Source organism: Balaenoptera musculus, chromosome 5 (assembly GCF_009873245.2).
Source record: "Balaenoptera musculus isolate JJ_BM4_2016_0621 chromosome 5, mBalMus1.pri.v3, whole genome shotgun sequence".
NCBI lineage: Eukaryota > Metazoa > Chordata > Mammalia > Artiodactyla > Balaenopteridae > Balaenoptera > Balaenoptera musculus.
This window is the reverse complement of record NC_045789.1, coordinates 136,256,403-136,278,530: the sequence shown is the minus strand read 5'-3', so window position 1 is coordinate 136,278,530 and position 22,128 is coordinate 136,256,403. Positions and strand designations below refer to the sequence as shown.

The 22,128-nt window shown below is 45.4% G+C and overlaps 1 protein-coding gene across 11 annotated transcripts in view; it reads right to left on the bottom strand.

The window, feature by feature from the left end:
* TBC1D14 (TBC1 domain family member 14) overlaps positions 1–22,128 on the bottom strand; it is a 101,204-nt gene that overhangs the window by 36,983 nt on the left and 42,093 nt on the right. For 10 of the 11 annotated variants that reach the window (XM_036853748.1, XM_036853741.1, XM_036853744.1 and 7 more), the window contains one exon: positions 20,428–20,548. In XM_036853748.1, the coding sequence (XP_036709643.1) occupies positions 20,428–20,548 (121 nt within the window). Of the gene's footprint in view, positions 1–3,195; positions 3,582–20,427; positions 20,549–22,128 lie in introns of those variants that run through there. The other variant, XM_036853751.1, reaches the window with a different exon arrangement.

Here is a 22,128-nt window from a genome sequence, read left to right as displayed (position 1 = left end):
GGGGGTCGACAGTAAGCTCATCTTCCAAGCCAGACAAACCAACTTCAGGAACAAGAAAGAGGACGATTCATTCTCAGGACAAACAACTTTCAGCTGTTGAGTTATCAACGCTGAGGTCAGCATGTGATATGGCAAGAGCTGGGGCTTTGGAAGCGAAAAGACTGAGTTCTAAGTCCTGGCTCTGATCTGGGGCAAATCATCTTGCTTCTCTCGCGGCTATAAAACGGTAGCAACTGGGAAGACTCCTGTGATGATGAGATCACGAGACATACATTCAACGGCTGCCCATAAAGTATGAGCCCTTTCCGTGTGCCAGGCAAATGGTGGGGTCGGCCCAGCCTCGGTGCAACTCATCGTTCCAAAGTTTCTTCTCCTCTTGGGGCCCTTATGGGATCAAGTTGAAGTCTCTTGGTTTAAACCAAGTAACAATGCCATTCATTGCTGTGCTCATCAGAAGTCCTGCAGGCTAATCAGTATAACCCATCCATTCAAGGAACCGCTACAGATTCCAACACCCTGCATAACCCTAGAGGGAATTTAGAACAGGGTTCTGCAAAGTTCTAATGGCAAATCAGTTTAACTGGTCACGACAGTATTTTTTTTAAATCAAACAATACAAAAATACAGAGTGCACATAGTAAGGACAGTTTGTTTCAGTTCTATACCTACTTATAGCTATGCCTTCATGAGAGAACTGAGTCTCAACCTAAATTTTCTAACCCGGAGATGGGGGTGGGGTGTTGTGTCAGAATAAAAAGTTTACAAGTCACTAATTTAGAAGAGGTCACGGTCCCCGCCCGGAGTGGTGTGCCTTGTGTCCTGCTGGGAAGGTAAGGCCGACACCAGAGAGACAGCAGCAAACAAAGCCTACTGCACCCAGCTGGGGGCTAAGTGCGGGGTGTGGTCTGATAATGCAGCAAAGGTTCAGGAAAAAAGCAGTAGGCCAGGGCAGCTGAGCAGAGCCTCAACTCCACACACGGGCCAGGAGTTCATTTGTGAAGGGGCCGCATGGGGCCTGGCACTTTAGGAGACCTGCAGACCCCACCTTGAAGGGCTCACTCTAGCAGGGGCAGTACGATGCCAGCAGAGGCTATGAAACCAGAGCAGACGATAAAAAATGTGGGAGCCCGAAGGACAGGACACCTATGGCTGGAGAGAATCAAAGAAAACAGCTCCTAACGGGTGCCATCTCAGTGGACAAAGGACAGGGGAGAGCCGGGCTGGAAGCCGTGAAGGAGGGGCGTCCCGACAGCACAAGCGGCAGCCAGGAGATGACGGCGAACAGGCTTCTCTGTGGGTGAGCATGAACACTTTACGTGGGGAATGACGCCGAGTCAAAGTTCTGTCCTAGACTTCATGGTCTCAACAACAAGCTACCCAAAGCTGATGGGACAAGCCGAGACCAAGCGAGAGAGAGAAAGGAAGAGCTAGACTGGGTGTAGAGCCGGAAAGTAAAGTGTGAGGTGTGATGAGCCCATTAGATACATCCAATGGCAAGGTCTACATCATGTGCATGATCTGAACAGTGCTGAAGATAAGGACAGGGCATTAGACTCCTGAATAAAGTGTATAATCTGCCAGTTGAAGGAGAAAAGAAAAAAAAGTCTACCTCGACAGACATTTGTGTAAGAGAAAAAGATCAAGATTCTCAAACGGTGAAAACAAAGTATTCCTGGTAGGATGACAAGAGGGGTGTCACTGCTACTCACAGAACTGGAAGAGTGCTGTAAAGGACAGCCAGTTACGCCCAAATGTGGTAACAGAAGCCCCCTGCCTTCCTGGAAATCTATGTTAGCTACAAGGAGAGAGGGTCCTCAGTTAAAACCTGTGCTTAAGCCTTGGACTCAACTGGTTACAGCATCAAGATTAGCCTTTTAAAATAACCAGGGGGTTTTAGAGGTATGTCTGGAATAAAGCACAGCAGGTCACCACGTGGCACCTATTAACAGACTGACGCGAACCAACACGAGGGACAGACAGCACAGCAACCATGAGGGCACCGGCTGAGGACCCTGCGGGGGAAGCACTGGGAGCTGGCGGCAGGCCTGGGTCTGAACCATCACCTCTAGATCATCACCACCAGCAGCGTAACCTTGGGCATGTCCCTTCACTCCTCCAAGCCTGCTTCCCCATCTATTAAATGAGAATGAATTAACATAAGACACATGGCCATAGCAGGTGCCCAAAAATGACAGGGAGTATTACTGTCATTATTTTGCTACAAAATTACTTTTCACAACATTTCCCTCCAAGAGCGGTGCTTAATAACGTTGTGGTGAAGAGTAGGTGAAAGTACAGAGCCCAGAACACTGCAGCTGGCTTCACACTCTGCCATTTATAACAAGCAACTTTTGGGGGGAGACGGGTGTTGTCTCACAATCTGGGACGAGATCTGTTCTATTTTGCCATTTTTAGTGGGTAAGAGTGGCCTGAACAGGTCTTACAAATGCTGGGGCTCCCAAAACGACAGTCTTGGTGACCAATGAGGCTGACCTCACAGTAAGAAGGACCCTCCGGAATCCTCTGAAGGGCTCCTCATACTTCAACTCTTTTATCTCCTTACCACAGTCTTTTTCCCATAAAGCATCCTCTAGGTTACCAGAAATGTTGGCATTTGGGACAGCAACTCAGAAGGCCTTTCTAATTGTCATGTTACTTACAAAACATGTAGAACACAGAAGTTCATCTGTGGACTAGTGAATGAAATGTGTTAAAACTGAACTGAGGGTTTTAACAAGCTTGGTTACTGTTGTGATCTGACCACCTTACTCGGACCCGGAGCAAACGGGGTACAGCCTGAGCTCCGTACAAAGGCTTCCTGCCCCCAGGATCACGGGCAATGAATGCCATTCAGGCCTCTAAGAGGGGTGCCTGGCCTGGACTGACCTCAGTCTGAACACAGGGTGCGATCCCCCTCTGGGTGGTAAGAATTAGGACGCGCTGGCTCGCTCTCTTACAGTCCCCCACTGTACCCATTAAAACTCAACCCTGTGAGGAAATTACATGGAATCACAGACAAAGAATGGCAGGGGGGAGGAAAGCGCATCACCGCGGCCACATGCAAGCTTCAGCTCGTTGGAACAGATGCGTGTAACACACACACATGCACACGGGCGCACCCACGCTGGGGCCTCCGGCCGGTGACGGGCGGACAGACCCCCGGAGGGGCGCGGGCGGGGCCCCGGCCCCACTCACCATGAACGCCGCGGGGCTCAGAGGCGCGCGGCCGGCGGCTCCATGCCCGAGCGAGCGGGCGAACGAGCGAGCAACCGGGGCTCCGCGGCGGGACCTCGGGCGGCGGCTCCGGCGGCCGGGCGGGGGCGGCAGGCCGCTCAATCGCGCGCAGATGCCGCGCAGCCGATCCGCGGCTCGGTTTCGGTGCGTCAGGCCTGGCTCGCCGGGACCCTGGGCGCCGGGCGGGGCTGGGGGAGGACCCGGGCCCCCCAAATCCCGCTGGGGTCCCTCCTCTGGCCGCCCAGGTAGGGAAGGTCGCGCGGCGCCCTCCAGACACCGGACGTGCCCACGCAGGCGGGGAGTCCAGACGCGGGATGTCCGCCCGCGATACAAACCGGGCCTAAATGCTCGCGCTCAGCGAGTTAGGCTGCGTCCTCAGCACACACATACCACGCTGGAAAACGTACACTCCAAAAAGGAAGCGGTGACACGCCAAACATTCGCCAAAGCTCTGCTTTGTGAGATTTTTTTAAAATGACACACGTACATTACCAGAAGGAACTACATAAAAATAGTAACACTAGTAACCTCTGGGTAGTGGAGTGATTATGAGCCATTTTATTCTCTTCTGTATACTCTACTGCGGTTCAAATGTTTTCCACAGTAAGATCAGTGCAATCAAAGCGTCAGGGTGCACACAGAAACACATAATGATGGAAATCTGACTAGTGATTGCTTCTGGGGATTAACTGGGAAGGGGCAGAACGTATCCCCAGGGGGGTGACAGAAGTTTTTTTTTTTTTAATTTATTTATTTTATTTATTTATTTTTGGCTGCATTGGGTCTTCGTTGCTGCATGTGGGCTTTCTCTACCTGTGGCAAGCAGAAGCTAGTCTTCGTTGCGGTGCGCGGGCTTCTCATTGCGGTGGCTTCTCTTGTTGCGGAGCACGGGCTCTAGGCGCGTGGGCTTCAGTAGTTGTGGCACGCAGGCTCAGTAGTTGTGGCTCACGGGCTCTAGAGCACAGGCTCAGTAGTTGTGGCTCCCAGGCTCTAGAGCACAGGCTCCGTAGTTGTGGCGCACGGGCTTAGCTGCTCTGCAGCACATGGGATCTTCCCGGAGCAGGGCTTGAACCCGTGTCCCCTGCATTGGCAGGTGGATTCTTAACCACTGTGCCACCAGGGAAGCCCAGAAGTATTATCTTGATAAGCATTCATCAAAACTAACTGAATAGTACACTTCGGATGACAGCATTCCACTGTTTGCAGATCATACCTCAATGTTTTTTTAAGTCTTTAAAATTTGCATAAGGTCAAAATTATTTCTGGTCAGCCCATAGGTCCAGTGTCCAAGTGCTGAACAAACTGGGTTTGAGACAACACAGACTCTTCTTCCGGAAGGAAACTCACAAGTCCCCAGACCATGGTACCACGCTTTCCCCAGCTGATTTTCTAGATAACAGCATTACCAAATTGCCACCAGAAACTTCTTCACTCAGAAGGAGTCTACAATGTCCATCAAGCTATAATCGAGAAGACAGACAATGACAAGAGATGGCGAGAATGTGGAGAATCTGGAATTTCATAAGTCACTGGTAGTTGCAGCCGTTTTCGAAAACAATCTGGCAGTTTCTTACATAGTTCAATATACACCTACCACACTCCTAGGAACCTACCCAAGAGAAATAAAAAATACATCCACAAAAAGACTTGCATGCAAATGTTCACAGCAGCATTATTCATAAGAGCCCAACACCAAAAAAAACCTCCAAAAACCCATTAAGTGAGGAATGGATAAACAGCACTGACACAACAATGAAAAGGGCACTGATACACGCTACCACATGGACACCACATGGACACCACACGGGTGAGCCTCAGGGACACTGTGCTGAGTGAAAAGATGCCAGACAAAAGGTAATGTGCATGATTCCATTTATGTGAAATTTCTTTCTCTAGAGAGAAAGCAAATTAACGTTTGCTTGGAGCTGGAGGCGGAAGCGGAGATCCACTGCAGACAGGCATGAGGGGACTTTGTCGAGGGGTGAAAATATTCTAAAACCAGATTGCAGTGACAGTTGCATAGCTGCATAAGTTTATTAAAAGTCATGAACATGTACAATGAGTGAATTTTATGGTATAATAATTATACCACAATAAAGCCAATTTTTAAAAGTAATAGGAGGATAAAACTGGAGAGGCTGATTCTGGCTGGAATGATTAGGGAAAGCCTTGTTTAAAAAAAAATTATTCAAAATTTGGAAATAAGACAAAATCATGGGGGAGAGGTGCCTTTTCCATTTATACCTGGGCGTTTTTAATATGCCTGCCTGAGGTTTATTTAATTCTCTAGGAGAATGTGCCTGTGCTACTTACTACTCTGTTAGAGCCCAGACACTGTGAAGTGACATATTAACTTGTGGATTTATGTCCAATAGAATAGATAACTCTGAAGATGATGTTTTCTTAAATCTAATGTAGCAATCTTATTCTAAGTTTTTTGGTTTTATGTCTATAAATACCTAGTTCCTCAAGTGCCTTTGGAATCAATTTTACCATCTTACTGGTTCATTTAACTGATTCATTTAATGCATCTCCTCAATGTGTTAAATGAACCTTTAACCCATGATCATTCAAAAAAATAAAAGGTAAATGTCATGAAAGAATGGTAGAGTAACTGTTTTCTATTAAGAGAATAAAGTGACAAATAACTAAAGGCAATACACAAACCTGACTGGAGGCTGGTTCATAAAGAACAGTTTGGTGTAACTAGAGAAAGCAGAACATGATCTGGTCACAAACATGGTCTGAACATGGTCATGGTCAGATGCTATTATGGAAATTAACTGATAATTTTCTTAAGCCTGATAACACCTTCATGGTTGTGTAGAGAGCTGAATGAATGCTGATGTATTTATGGATAAGATGTCATGATATCTGCAACTTACTTTCAAATGATTCCATTTTTTAAAACTAGAAAGAGGCACAATAAATGAATATGGCAAAATGTCAACAACTGTTCAATCTAAGTGGAGCATATATGGCTGTTCATCATTAAATTATTCCTTGAACCCTTCTCCAGGTTTGAAATTTTTCTTCACAAGGGGAATAAACCAGTAAGAAGGCTGATGACCAGTCCTTCAGATCTCATCTTAAATACACATCCCCACAGAAGCACTTCCTGCCCTCGCATGTAAACTACAGCAAGGCCCTGGTTCCTCTCTCTCCTAGCATCAGGTTCTGTTTTCTCATAGCACTTAATCACAACTTGTAATAACATGACTCTCTGATTAATATTTATTTCCCTCAAGAGACTGTGAAACCTCTGAGGGCGGGGCCTTGCTGTAGTCTTCTCCCCGCCGATTGCTAACAAAGTACACGGCACAGAGGAGACGCTCAGCATCACTGTTCCATCCTTCATTGCACCCGTCCAATAAGCACTTCTGGTGCTTGGCCTTAAGAATAAAGAAGAACAAGGTCCCTGCCCTCGAGTCCCTCACAGACCAGCAAACAGACAATTACCACACTATACGGGTGCTCGGTCCTATGACTGAGAGAAATCTGAGGGCTCCAGGAGCCCCAGGAGGCAGCTGACCTGGCCTGAGGAGTTACTGGTGACTTTCCAGAAATAATTCCTGCAACTGGAAGAGAGCTAGCATCTTTCTCACAGAGAGGCATGGGTTCTCAACCCCTCCACGCCTCCTACCAACACCTAGTGCCACGCATACTGTAGACATCAGCCAACCGGGGCCCACAGGCTCACTAAATTTAAATATGAGACAGACGCATTAAGCATGTGTTAAATACACATTAAGATGTGCTTCCAAAGCACACTGCTTATCTCCTTTGACAGGCTGTAACCTGCAGGTTACTTTACCAACAGTTTCTATCACATATTTCAGAACTGGGTACCATTCATAAACGTTTAACTATTATACCATGTGATGACAGGTTGACTTTTACTAAATTTTGAAACTTAAAGCAAAAATAAGACGTTAACAGAGCCTTTTTCTCTATCTCAATCTGGCATTAGATGTGACTTCTATCTTAATCCACCTGAAAAGAATTCTTCCTCCTGAAGTTTTTGAGTTAACCAGCGCTCATCCCCCGGCTTCCTGTATCTCCACCAGCACACTGGATTTACTTGCTTATTTGATTAACCTACAACATTGTTGTCTCTATCCTTTGAGATCAAGGAGGTAAGACTGGGTGAGCTGTTTGATGCAGCATCCTAAGAGACAGGCTGACAAACCCAACCTTGCTAGACCGGGTTTCACAGGATCAAAAGGTCACTGAAGGAACGACTTCAACCTGGGAGACTGGTTAAGTGAACCATGATACAGCTACACAAAGGCCATTACTTAGTGAGTAAAAACGAGATCATGGAAGAATATTTAATGATATGGGGAAATGTCTCTGTTGTCATAGAGATAAGAAGAAAGTCTACAAAGTGGTATGTTTTGAAATTTTGACATTCATCCATTTAACAAACCTGTATTAACCATTCACTAAAGCTAGGTACTATTCTGGGCCCTGGAGATAAAGTGAGAACCAAACAAGGTCTGGTCCTAGGTTTCATGGGCTGTGCAGAAAATATCTGAGAGTTCTGTGACAGAGTGACAACTGATGGGGCGACGGCGTGTGGTTCTTCAGATGGGGTGGTCAGGGAAAACTTCTTAGAAGACACCACCTAGGAGGGAGCATCTGAGCTAGGACCCGATGAGTCTCATTCAACCCTAACAATCCCATGAGGTAAGTACTGTGCTGGGCTGAGTGACGGCCCCCAAACATGCCCATGTCTTAATCCCTGGGACCTGTGACTGTTACCTTACATGGCACAAGGGACTTTGCAGATGGGATTAACGTTATGGACGTTGAGATGGGGAGATTATCCTTGATTATCTGGGTGGGCCCAAAATAACCACAAGTGTCCTTAAAAGATGGAAGCAGGGACTTCCCTGGTGGCGCAGTGGTTATGAATCCGCCTGCCAATGCAGGGGACACGGGTTCAAGCCCTGGTCTGGGAAGATCCCACATGCTGAGGAGCAACTAAGCCCATGCACCACAACTACTGAGCCTGTGCTCTAGAGCCCGCGAGCCACAACTACTGAAGCCCACGTGCCACAACTGCTGAAGCCCGCGTGCCTAGAGCCCGTGCTCTGCAACAAGAGAAGCCACCGTGACGAGAAGCCTGCACACCGCAACGAAGAGCAGCCCCCGCTCGCTGCAACTCAAGGAAGCCCATGAGCCGCAACGAAGACCCAGCACTGCCAAAAATAAATAAATAAATTTATTAAAAAAAAAAAAAGATGGAAGCAGAGGGAGATGTGACTACAGAAGGGGAAGGCAGTGTATTGATGGGAACAGAAATTCCTTGGCCACAAGCCAAGGAATGCCAGCAGCTTATAGAATCTGGAAAAGAAAGAACAGATTCTCTCCTGGAGCTTCTAAAAAGACCAGCCCTGCCAACACTTTGATTTTAATCTGGAAGACTCATTTCAGACTTCTGACCCCCAAACTATAGGAGAATAAATCTGAATTGTTTTAAGCCACCAAGTTTGTGGTAATTTATTACAGGAGCAACAGGAAACAAATATAGGTACTATCAGCATCATCTCCCCTACCCCCCTCTTCTCCCTAGATGCAGCAACTAAGGCTCTGAGTAACTTGCCCAGTTAAGTAACAGCTGGTCAGGTGCAGGGCGGGATTTAAACCCAGGCAGTCTGGCTCCAGAGCCTCTTTCTATCAACTCCCCTGATGCACTGCCTCTGAACTAGGATCCCAAAACAGTGTTCCCTTCGTGGCCCTAAGGCCATGTTAACTACCAGACACAGGCATAAGATCAAGGAACAAACGCAACACTTGCCTATTAATCAGGGATACCACGGAGTTTCCAGCACCAAAGAGAAGACTCTACCCAAAGTGCTTCCACACGCTGACAAGATGTTAAGTAATATTCTGAGTCCAACTTAGACAAGCAACTTAAAGGGGAGTTTAGAGGAAACTTAAAGGAAAGCAAGGTTAACAGCCTTGCTCTTCTCAAATCTGAGGTTTCTCCAAGTCTATGCGGGCACTTGCCGATGACGCCTCCTCGCGAGGGCCAGCTGTGCTCCGGGCCCTGCACCACGCACCACAGCCCAAGACAAGCCAGCCGGGCCTGGAAAAGACCCAAGAAGCATCTCCCCTGCTGATCCAACGGTGTTTAGAGATTATCAAATACTTTAAAATCTCAACCTTCCATCGGGAATTAGAACAATGTGAAAAAAGCAGTTTTCTTTGGCTGTCAATATTTTCATATCAACACATTAAGTTGCTGGGGGAAGGGCAAAAGCATCTGAAAGCTCCCAAGGGCCACCTCCCCAGGCCTTCCTAGGAAGCTGCCTCGATTCAGCTACTTCCATGAAACGTACTTTTCTGGTTCAGCTTATTCAACAGGCCACCCAGCTGCAGACACTATCGCCTGAGCCCAGAGTCAGTCAGAAAGTGGATTCAGAACACGGACGGTCGCCTCCGAATAGCCCCAGCCACGGCACCTTCAAGGTCAGTGCTGGGCAGGTCTCCTGAGAACCAATCGTGTACACACCAGAGAGAAGCTGCACAACTGTCTCACAAACGTATGCATGTGAGTGAAACGTACACAAACGTAATATGGCTCAGAGAAAGGCCTGGGAGGGTGGGCACTAAACGGTCAGAGACTACAACGCAGAAGGGGCTGTGGAGTCTCAGGTGAAGAGGGCTTTCCCGTTTGATTCTGCCCACCGCCATCATTTGGGTATTTTACAGGTATTTTTTCATGAACTATTTTTTTTTTTAAACACATTAGGTTTTTTTTTTTTTAATTTAATTTATTTATTTATATTTATTTTTGACTGTGTTGGGTCTTTGTTTCTGTACAAGGGCTTTCTCCAGTTGCGGCGAGCAGGGGCCACTCTTCATCGCGGTGCGCGGGCCTCTCACTGCCGCGGCCTCTCCCGTTGCGGAGCACAGGCTCCAGACATGCAGGCTCAGTAGTTGTGGCTCACGGGCTTAGTTGCTCCGCGGCATATGGGATCTTCCCAGACCAGGGCTCGAACCTGTGTCCCCTGCATTGGCAGGCAGATTCTTAACCACTGCGCCACCAGGGAAGCCCATGAACTATTTTTTATAATTTGAAAAAAACCCAATTTTTAAGCCATTTCAGATGGAATCCAAGGCTGATTTTGGCAACTGCACTTTCCAAAACACACTGAACACGCCTGAGCAACAGCAAAGTTTTTGTTTTTATCCACTCAGAGGAGTAAAGATGTAGCCATGATGTAAGACCAGAACGAGAGAAACCACTGACCTTTACTGAGCTCCCACTGGACACCAACCACTGCTCCGGAACACCCACACTTTGTCCTACTGAACCTTCATGAGCACAGGCAAGATGGGCATCATCTTTGCAGAGGAGGAGACCAAAGGTCAGAGAGGCAAAGTCAAGTCGGCGGCCTAAAGTCACACAGCTGACTGTGAGTGACAGAATCAGGACACAGACAAGGGGCTCTGTGATCCCAGAGTTAGAGCCCTTCCCTGGCCCCCTGCCTTCCCAAGCCTGAGACCCCTCTGACCCCAGCACTGTTAGTGGTCCCAGTAAAGATCTGTCCATTTCCTGTTCTCTGAACTCCTGTCTCTTCCTGGGAGCCACGGCGGTGAGACTGAGAGTGCGCTCTGAATGCTGCCCTCTCAGACTGACGGGGAAGTGTCCACATTCGGAAAAATAAGCAAAACTTAAGAAGCACTATGCACTAGAACTTCAGCTTGTATTATTAAAGGCATCTGAGGTAAGAGAGTTATACTCCTCAGATCAACTAACTGTTGCCACGACAACAGTGGGAGACAATCTATCCATAGAATAAAAACAAAATTCAAATTAAATGACCACGCTGCCATTTCCCTTTCTTCTCTCTTCCCCTTTTCTTTCTCTTCCAGAAAGGCATCATGTAGAAATGTGATACGTAATTAACTCGCTGCCTCTCTAAAATCCAAAATTAATAGCACTTAGACATTTTATGAGGTGATTTCCTGATAGGCTCACCCTCAACTGAAAGGCCCTGATCCTGTACCAGCGTGCCGTCTACCGCCGTGACAAGCCAGAATTTCCAGAACAGCCTCAGCTTCCTACTCTGGATCACCACTAGCTGGGTAAAGTTTCCCTCTTTGCCCTACCACTAGGAAACTCAGTGTCCAATTTGCAGTGTGCCTCTACGAGCTACATGGGAATTTGTGAGCTGTAGTTTGGCGTATCCATTAGGCTCTTGTTTCGTCTTGTGGTCCTTTGCCCAAATTCCTTAACACTTTTTGGTCTACCATTCTGCATACTTTTTAAAAACTTTTTTTAGAGTAGACGTGCACACAAAATAAAATCCAAAAGGTATAAAAGGGTAAACAGTGAAAGTAGGTCTCCCTCCTCCCCCAGTTCATTCGCCTCTCCAAAGCAATGCTATTATTATCAGTTTCCTAAGGGGCCTTCCTGATACAGTATCCGCACTTACGAGCATATGCATGTATCTCATGCATACAGAGCACACTGATGGTTATTCAGCTTGCTTTTTTAAGGTATGCACTGTATTGCGTTTAGGAATTTAACCAATTCCCTATTGCCGGGCATTTACATGGCTTCCGGTCTTTTCTAATCAATCATTTTTGTAATCTTCCCATCTTTCGCAATCAATACCCTATAAAACCATCAGTTGCAGAAACTCATCTGTAAGATAAATTCCTAGAAGTGGAAATGCTGGGTCAAAAGTACCCTAACTGGGGCTTCCCTGGTGGCGCAGTGGTTGAGAATCTGCCTGCTAATGCAGGGGACACGGGTTCGAGCCCTGGTCTGGGAGGATCCCACAGGCCGCGGAGCAACTAGGCCCGTGAGCCACAACTGCTGAGCCTGCGCGTCTGGAGCCTGTGCTCCGCAACGAGAGAGGCCGCGATAGTGAGAGGCCCGCGCACCGCGATGAAGAGTGGCCCCCGCTTGCCACAACTGGAGAAAGCCTTCGCACAGAGGCGAAGACCCAACACAGGCAAAAATAAATTAATTAATTAATCAATTAAAAAAAAAAAAAAAAAGTACCCTAACTGCTTGACTGATTGAGTCATTCATTCATGTTAGTTTTATTTTTTAAATTAACATATAGTTAGCTTTTTGGTGGGTAAGTTCTATGACTATTAAAACACGCTGTCTTGCAGCCATCACAATCAAGATACAGGACGGTTCCATCCTCCCCAAAACCTCATCCATGCTCTCCCTTAGTACCCACTCCTGGCACTGCAGCTTTATCTCTTTAAGCATATCATATAAATGAAATCATACAGCACATACGTAACCTTTTGAGACTGGATTCCTACAGACAGATAATACCTGTGAGATCTGCCCAAGATTGTTAAAATAGTGGATTACACTGATTGATTTTCAAATAATAAACCAGCTTTGCATTCCTGGATAAATGCCGCATTTAAATGTATTGCTGAATTCAATTTGCTGATAATGTGTTGAGGACTCTGTGTGTCTTCATAAGGGATACTGGCCTCCAGTGTGCTTCTTTTGTGCTGTCCTTGTCTGGTTTTGGTATCAGGGTAATACTGGCTTCATATTATGACTCACTCCTTCCTCTTCGAAAATTGGTGTTAGTTTTCTTCAAATATGCAGGAGAACTCATCGATGAAACCCCCTCTGGGCTTGGAGATTTCTTTTTGGGGAGGCTTTTAACTAAAATTTCCATTTCATTAATAATTACAGGACAACTTGGGTTATCTATTGCATCCTGGGTGAGTTTTGGTGATTTGTGATTTTCAAGGAAATGGACCATTTCATCTAAGTTATCAAACTTATGTACATAGAGTTATTCATAACATTCTCTTATTATCCTTCTAATTTCTTCAGGGTCTATGGTAGTATCTCCTTTTTTCATCCCTCTTACTGATAATTTGGTTCTCCTCTCTTTTTGTCAGTTTTATTAGCATTTGATTTTGTTGATAATTTCCAAGAACTAGCTTTTGGTTTCATTGACTATTAATTTTTCTGCTTTCGATTTCAGTGATTTCTGGTCTTATATGTATTATTTTCTTCCTTTTGCTTGCTTTGGGTTTATTTGCTATTTTTACAGTTTCTTAAGGTAGAAAATTAGATTGGAGAACTTTTTCTTTTCTAATCTGACTGGTTTAATGCTATAAATTTCCTTCTAAGCACTGCATCCCACAAATTTTGATAGACTGTGTTTTTGTTCGGTTCAAAATATTTTCTCATTTTCCTTGTGACATCATTATTGTTCCAAAACATATTTAGAAATATGTTACCTGTTTAATTTCCAAGTTTGGGGAGATGTTCTTGTTATCTTTCTGTCACTGTTTTAGTGTAATTTCATTGTGGTTAGCGAACGTATTTTGTGTAATTTTAATCCTTTCCGATTTAGTTTCTTTTATAATGCAGGTTACAGTCTATCTTGGTGACCATCCACGTGTGCTTGAAAAGAATGTGTGTTGTGCTCTTGTTGGAGGGTGGAGCGTTCTCTAAATGTCCGTTAACTCATTGACGGTAGGTTCTTCTATGTCCTGGCTAATTCTGTCAATAGTTCTATCAGTTACAAAGAGGGGTGCTGACACTTCAATTGTAACTATGGATTTGTCTACCTGTTTCAGATCTGTAGGGTTTTGTACCATGTATTTTTGCAGGTCTTTTATTAGGTACACACTCATTTAATAGCATTATGTCTTCACTGGTAACATCTCACCTTATCCCTGGTAATTTTCTTTGCTCTGAAGTCTACTTTTTCTGATATTAATGTATCTACTCCATCTTCATTTTGACTAATGTTTTCATGGTAGTGTTATCTTTTTCCATCCTTTAATTTCAACTGCCTGCTTTATATTTGAAGTGAATTTCTTTTAGACAGCAATCTGTCAGGACTGAGCATTCAGACACACAATTGGTATGCTCACACCATTTACATTAAGGTAAATTATTGGTATATTGCAATTTGGGCCTACCATCTTATTTGTTTTCTATTTTTCCTTCCTCTATTTCCTCTTTCCTGTCTTGATTTCAGTTCTTGGAACTTTTGAGAATTCTATTGTAACATACTGTGTTTTTCACTCTCTCTTTGTGTAGTTTAGTGGTTGATCTGAGATTTACAATATGTATTTTTCACAATCTAATTAGAATCAATATTTTAGCACTTCAAGTGGAATGTAGAAACTTTACCATCATATCCCCTCCTCCTTCGTGTTTTATTTGTAATACGTATTACATCCACATGTGCTGAAAACCCCATACAACATTATACTTTTTGCTGAAACCAAACATATTTAAAAGAACTCATTAAGAGAACAATGGTCTGCTGTATTCATCTGGACATTTACCATTTCTATTCCTCTTCCTTCCTAATGTTTCAAGTTTCCTTCTAGTATAATGTCCCTACTGTCTGGAAAACTTCCTTTAGTAATTTTTTTAGATCTGCTGGCAACAAATTCTCTCAGTTTTCCTTTATCTGAAAAGATCTTTATTTCACTTTCATTCCTGAAGGGCATTTTTGCTGGATATAGAATTTGGGGTTGATAGTTCTTTTCTTTCAGCACTTTAAAAATGCTGAAATCACTTCCTGCTGGCCTCCATGGTTTCTGATGGGAAAATCACAGTCAGCTTCCTTTTTCTTAATTTGTTAATATCTTATACATCTTTTACACGTTAATATAACTGAGGGGGCTTCCCTGGTGGCGCAGTGGTTGAGAATCTGCCTGCCAATGCAGGGGACACGGGTTCGAGCCCTGGTCTGGGAAGATCCCACATGCCGCGGAGCAACTGGGCCCGTGAGCCACAATTACTGAGCCTGCGCGTCCGGAGCCTGTGCGCCGCAACAAGAGAGGCCACGATAGTGAGAGGCCCGCGCACCGCGATGAAGAGTGGCCCCCACTTGCCGCAATTAGAGAAAGCCCTCGCACAGAAACGAAGACCCAACACAGCCATAAATAAAATAAATAAATAAAATTTAAAAAATATATATATATAACTGAGAAGTATTACTAACTTATCTAAAGGAACCCATTCCCCATTTCCCAATAACGGACCACAAAGCCACAACCACCTCCTGCCAAGGCTACACCAGGAGCACCTCTTTAAGAAGATTTCATCCACACGACCTCACTGGAGCAGAGGCTCAAAATTTCCCAGCAAGTCACTACTTCTCAAACCTTACGGCACATCGGATTCACCCACAGAGCCTAAACAAAAACAAAACACCTGTCAGACTGGAAGCGAGGTATGAGAAAGAGAAGTCAAGAGCAATTCTAAAGTTTCAGACCTGAAAAAGAAGGCTAAGGCTGTCATTTACCAAAATGGGGAAAGCTGCAAAGGGAACAGGTCCGACAGAGTGGAAAAAGAAAATCAGAGTTGGGACTTCCCTGGTGGCGCAGTGGTTAAGAATCCGCTTGCCAATGCAGAGGACACTGGTTCGAGCCCTGGTCTGGGGAAGATCCCACATGCCGCGGAGCAGCTAAGCCCGTGCACCACAACTACCGAGTCTGCGCTCTAGAGCCCGCATGCTGCAACTGCTGAAGCCCTCGTGCCTAGAGCCCATGCTCCGCAACAAGAGAAGCCACCGCAATGAGAAGCCCGCGCACCGCAACGAAGAGTAGCCCCCGCTCGGCGCAACTAGAGAAAGCCCGTGCGCAGCACTGAAGACCCAACGCAGCCAAAAATAAATTAATTAAATAAATTAATTTAAAAAAAAAAGAAAGAAAGAAAATCAGAGTTTAGCTCGGTGCTTGTTAACCACGAAATGTCTATCAGACGTCCAGGTGGAGCTGTCCAGTAGGCAGCTGGCTGCCTACGTCTGGAGTTCAGGGGTGAGGGCCTGGCTGGTGGTCAGCGTAGGCATGACATTTACAGCCTGAGTCCAGCGGAGATCTCCCAGAGGCACCCACAGATGAGGAAGCGCTCGAGAGGCACCCAGAGGGCTGGAAAGCTGAGGGCACCCAGCAAAGGAAACTGAAAAAGGGGGAAGAGTGTGGTGACCTGGAAGCCACGGTAAGAAAGCCTCCCAAGGAGCAGAGAAGTGGACAAGGGCTGAGGGAAATAACCATTGGACCTAGCAACTGCAGGTCACCTGGAAACCAGTCTCAGAGAAATGTGCTCAGTGGTACAGAAGCGTCTCAGGATGGCTGCACTCTACTTTTCCTTCGCAACGTTTATCACAGCTACAATTATCTGTAGGGTTATTTGTTCAAATCTTTCTTTCCCCGACCCCTGGTAAGTTCCAGTGAAGGCAGGGGCCGAATGAGTCTTTGCCCTTCATTATAATAACCAGGATTGATCCACACAATGTCTCAAATTTGTGGAACCCGTGAAAGGACCATGGAATCCAAGAAAGAAGGTTCCTCTTCATTCACAAAACAAAGGACTGTACTTCTGAGACAGCACTGCCATCCGCGCCAAGCTGGCCAGAGCCCTGGTCCACACAAACCCAACGACAGGAAACCTGAAGGCAACTATCTTCAAATACATTCTCCCCAGCTTTATTCTCAAGAGCTTCGCCAGTCCACCAGCAATTGCCAAAAGTGTACATGGCATACTTGGGCCCATTATTTAACCCGCTGTGGGCAAAGACAGCTATTTTCCTCCTAATAGCCAGCATTCCCTTCTCACACGGCAGTGGTTCTTAAATTTTGGTGTGCATTAGAACAAATGCCTGTAGCATTTGCTAAGACACAACTTGTTGTGCCCCAGCCCCAGAGTTTGTTTCAGTGTGTCTGGGGTGAAAGGCCTAAGAACTTGTGTTTCTAACAAATGCGCAGGTGATGATGATGTTAGCTTGGGGACCACAATTTGAGAACCACTGGTTTAGTGTGATTCTCATAGTTATTCTTGGTCATTTTTGCTTCCCCTAGGAAAAATCATAATGCAAGCTGATAGAAAATTACTTGCATTTCAAAATTTTTATGAAATTTGAAAAGTTAACTGAAAGTATCAATAACATTTCATCATTTCCTTAAAAATGGCAGCCAAAAAAGAAGGCCCAAGCCAAGAGAATGTGGCGCAGTTAGAGTGAAGTCAGCTGTGCCCACAGCGCCCTGGGCAAACCACGTACAGCGCCCAGTGCACTCCACGGGCCAATTTATTAACAAAAGGTCATGACAGCCACACCCCGAGTACTAACTCTGGGCCACACACTGTGCTAAACATTGGGCAAAAATACTTCACATACATTATCTGTTAATTTATAAATTAACAGGCCCATTCTGCAGATGAGGAAACAGAGAAGTCACTGGCCCAAGGTCATACGGACGAGAAGAGGGGACGCCGGAAATCAAACCCGAGCCTTCAAGTCCAAAGATCTTGGCTGGTGTTCGTACCTGAACCCTCGGCTCACCACGGGCTCCTTGAGACATGTCCACCCATCCTCTTTTGTGTTTCCAGTGCCCAGTACAAGACCTGGCCCCAAAATGGCGCAAGGTTTGCTGAACAAGCAAACTAAGGGATCTATGGAGGGCACAGGCTCACCCTCTCACACTGTGGTCCATTTCTCATTCACAGGAAACGAACAATGATACCAGCAAACACTTCCTAGCACTTGCGACATTCATAACTGCTTGGAGCACATGATGTATACTCACTCATTTAATCCTCACCACCTCGGAGGTAGGTACTATTATTCTCCTAATGTTAAAGAGCAGGAAAATGAGGCTCAGAAGGGTTAAGGAACTTGCCCAAAGTCACACAGCCAAAGTGTAGCAGAGCGGGGATCCAAACGCAGTAAGTCTGACTCCAGAGTCCATGCTTTTAAATCACTACGTGATGCTACTTCTCTCAAGTACAAAAAACTTCCAAAGAGAAAGGGAAAAGGAATTAGAGTTTACTAAATATCTTAATTATGCTTTAGCTCTAACTAGAGTTATTGTCACCATTTGGGATCACAAGTCTGGACACTCGGACCCCAGTGATGGGCTCTCTAAAGTGGGGACGGGAGGCTGTGTGAGCCGACACCTGTGACAGCAGCCAGCTCGAGCGTGGTGCCCAGGAGCTTCCTCCCAGGGGCAGGTCCCTGGCTCTGGATCCCTCTCAGGCCTTGCCAGCTTGGGGGAGGAGGGGACAGGGTGACAAATGAGAGGGCCAGAGACACAAAGCACGAGCAAACAGGACAGAGGCAGGATTGTATGACGCTGCAGGTACGATTACATCCTTTATTATTGATGGTTAGAGACAGATGGTCCTCTTCTTTGCAGTACTGTGTTACTACATAATTAGCTGACCTAGTCATTTCAGTTCACAAAAATCCTTTAAGTCCAAGAACATAATCCATGTTCACCTTAAAAAAAACAGGGTACGACACGCATAACAAAGAAATTCAAACATGATGCAAGTGACATTAAGAGCCATGGGAAAATCTATTTAGCATAATGGTTACTTTTTTGAAAAGCGTAGATTTCTTTAAGAATTTTATAACAGCTTAGCTACTGAGTTTCCTAAGAAATGTATAGCTTAGCTCTGCATACAAACGCATCATATTTTAATTGTATGCTATTTTAACAAGCCTACACAATAAGTGATTCAAATTCATAATGTAACAGTCTATAAAAATGAATTCCAACACTGACTTACATTGTGAGCTTCCTAGGTCCAGAAAACTGCTATAAGGAACACTACACAACATTCAAAACATCTTTAATTTGACGAGGCATAAAAAACGAAATATGTGCAAAGCCAGCTTGTTGTCCAAGCCAGAGCCCCAGCACGTGCTCACACACTGCACCCCTGGACCTCACATGTTTATTCTCAGAGGGCCGCAATACTCTGCAGCCCCACTGCCACCACTGCACCGAGCCAGACCCCACTGTCTCCCACCTGGGCTAGTCCAAGAGCCACACTCTCGCCAGGGGGACCTCCTCACTCCCTACATAAGTAAAACCCTTCAGGGGCTCCCCAGAGCCTCCAGGTTAGAGACAGGTTCCGAATGCATCACATCCCGCCCCACAGGCCCCATGGACAGCCCCTCTCACTGCTCCCTGGGTTCACGCTGCACGAGCCGCCCAGCACCTGCCCCTCCCTTCCTGCAGGGGCAGCGCAGCTGCAAGGGCCTGGCACCAGCTCTGCCGCTTACTAGCCGCACAAGTCACTCAGCCTGGTCTCAGGGCTTCTTTGGTAAAATGAAGACAGTAACAGTACCTTCTTCATGAGGTTGTTGTGAGTTTTAAATGAACTAGAAACCCACGTGCTAGCTCATTTATCGCCAGGACATAGTAATCACTCAGTACACGATCCCCATCACTATTAATTCTCTGTCACACCTTTAAACTCAGACTTCTGTGCCGCCTCGCCCATCAGGCCCGGCCTCCCTCCCCACGCACCTATGCTGCTCCCTGCGACACCTGCGCTGGAATCACTCCCTCACCAGAGGGGTGCTCTGGAGCTTGCGTGCAGTGCCATCTCTCTAACTCCAGTGCTGGCACTTAGAAGTGTTTGCTGAACAACTGTCCGTGAATACAAAACTGAGGTTGGGGGGTAAGGCGGCTGCGGGGCAGTGTCACAGCACCGGGCAAGCACCGCACTGTTAGGATGGCTGGGACCCAGGGCCAAGCAGAAGATGCAGGTGGTAACAATCAGGGCTGCCGAGGCCGCTGACAGCCCCGGCCTGGCTGAGTCTGTGCTCGAGCCCCCCTCCCTGTAAAGATGAGCACACGCCTCCAGCGGCTAGCATCACTCCCTCCACGGGGAGCGAAGTAGCCCAGCGGTGGTGACATTGCACAGGCCTGGCCTGACCCTGAACCCCATCCTCTCCCCCCAAGACACGTGGGCAGCGTCGGCCCGTGAGGGGAAGAGGTCATACTGCAGCCTGGGTAACAGTGGCCTTAGGTTTCCTGGTCCAAGGAAGCACTGGAAGGATTAAGTCCTTCCCAAGAAACCCCTGGGATCAGAGAGGGAGAATTCTTTAACATCAAACACAATTAATAAAAATTTGATAGTAAACACATTTGCAACTCTTATTGAAAAAAAACTGACTAAATTTCATCAAGTTATAAATATCTAAAGCCCAGCTCTCTCAGCTGAGCTTTCCTATGTGTGCATACAAGCTATAAGAAATGAAAAAGGTTAAAGTCATCCACATTCTGAAGACAGACTTAAATTTTAGGTACTTAGCATGCAAGTTAAAACAAAGCTTTCCAATTTCAAAGCCTCAATAATGGACATTTTTGCACGGTTCATAAATGTTGGCTGTACAGCATATTTCTGTGTTTTTGTATCTTGTATACCTTTTGTATTTTCTTTGACTCTTTCTGAGCATTCTCTCGGAGTGGTACTTTTCCAAATAACTTCCATCCCAAGTCATTTTGTTTGTCAAGTCTTGCATTTTGTTTTCTAGCAAGCAAATTCCTATAGGAAGAAAATAAAAGGGTTAGGGAATTGTTGGGTATTTACAGAAACACTAGGACAGCCGAATCACTCTCTAATGAAAACAGGTAGACTTTCCTTTGAGAGAACAATGTGATGAATCACAAACTTTAATTCTGCAGATTTGATTTTCATGTAGACAAAGAATTATGAAGCAGGTGAAAAGACTTGAACCACAATAAGTTTTTTGTTATTCAACAATAACATGTACAATTTCTATCATTTAGAGTAAGGAAATGTATTATAGCGTAACAAAGCATATCCAAAAAAGTGAGCTTTGAAGTCAGACCAAACTGAATTGAAACCCTGGCTCAATCACTCACTAGCTGTGTGACTCTGACCGGTATATTAACCTCTCTGAGGCTCAGTTTCCTTATGTCTAACAAGGGTCACTATATGAATTAAAATTACAGGTACATGATCAGTGCTCAAAGGATAACAGTTGTTTTACTACTTAAACCTCTAGCTTAGTTTAAATTATCTATAAGGTAAATCTATATTATCTATTTATAAAGAGTCTCCATGTATCATAAAAAGAAAGCCACTCATGAGATAATCACAAGGTCTTCTCTCCCAACAACATGTAAACAAACCCAGATAACATAAATAAATCCCAAATGGTACTACAAAATAAACTATGTTTTGGAATGCATTGTATTGGTGCATTCATTAAAAACAAATGGTTTCTAGGGCTCACTGGAAAGTATAAGATGAGCATGAAGCATCTTGTGTGCTAGAAAGAAGGTGCTCAAAGAAATATGGGGACAAGTTTAATGAAAACAGTACCCAGCTTGAAAAGGGCTCTCACTAGCTAAATCCGGAACAATGTAATCATCAAAATAAATAATGGGATTATAACCCATCAAATGAAAAAGAAATCCATGAGCCCAAGTGGATATGGATACAAATACACAAATAGAGGAGGAAGGAAAACTCTTAGAATGCCCCCTAATAAGTAGAGAAAGATTGATGGGGTTAGGAATTAATCAATGGATGCTAAAACTAGTAGGTGAAAGTTGGATGAAGAAAAGGAATTTTACATAGTTTGAAAGTACCTCCCACAAATTACTTGTAATTACAAAGGCAAAAATAGTTAACTTTACAGTCAAGAAACCTCGTTAGCCAAGTGATCAAAGCTGGCATCCCCAATGTCACATGTCACCTGCTCTGATGCTGAGAACAACACACCATGTCGACAGTGGTTACCAAAAATGCATCACCTGAATGTAACCATGAGGAAATGCAGACACACCCAAACTGAGGGACAGCCTATGAAATAATGAATCTGACTCTAAAAATGTCAGTGTCACATGTGGACAAAAAAATAGTGCCTGTCGTTTCGGTAAACAAACAACGTTGCCTGCAGTCCAGCCATCAGCCACTGTAGCCATCTCAACGGGGCGCCCTGAGGGGATTCTGGATGGAGGAAAACCGGGATACTGGCCCTAGATAGTGAAGATGCATACCAAAGGGATAATTTCAATCAGCCCAGACTCCTACATCTCCCCATACAATCGTTAACTTGAGATGTCTGTTTTTTGTGATTAGCAGTAATCTTTTGA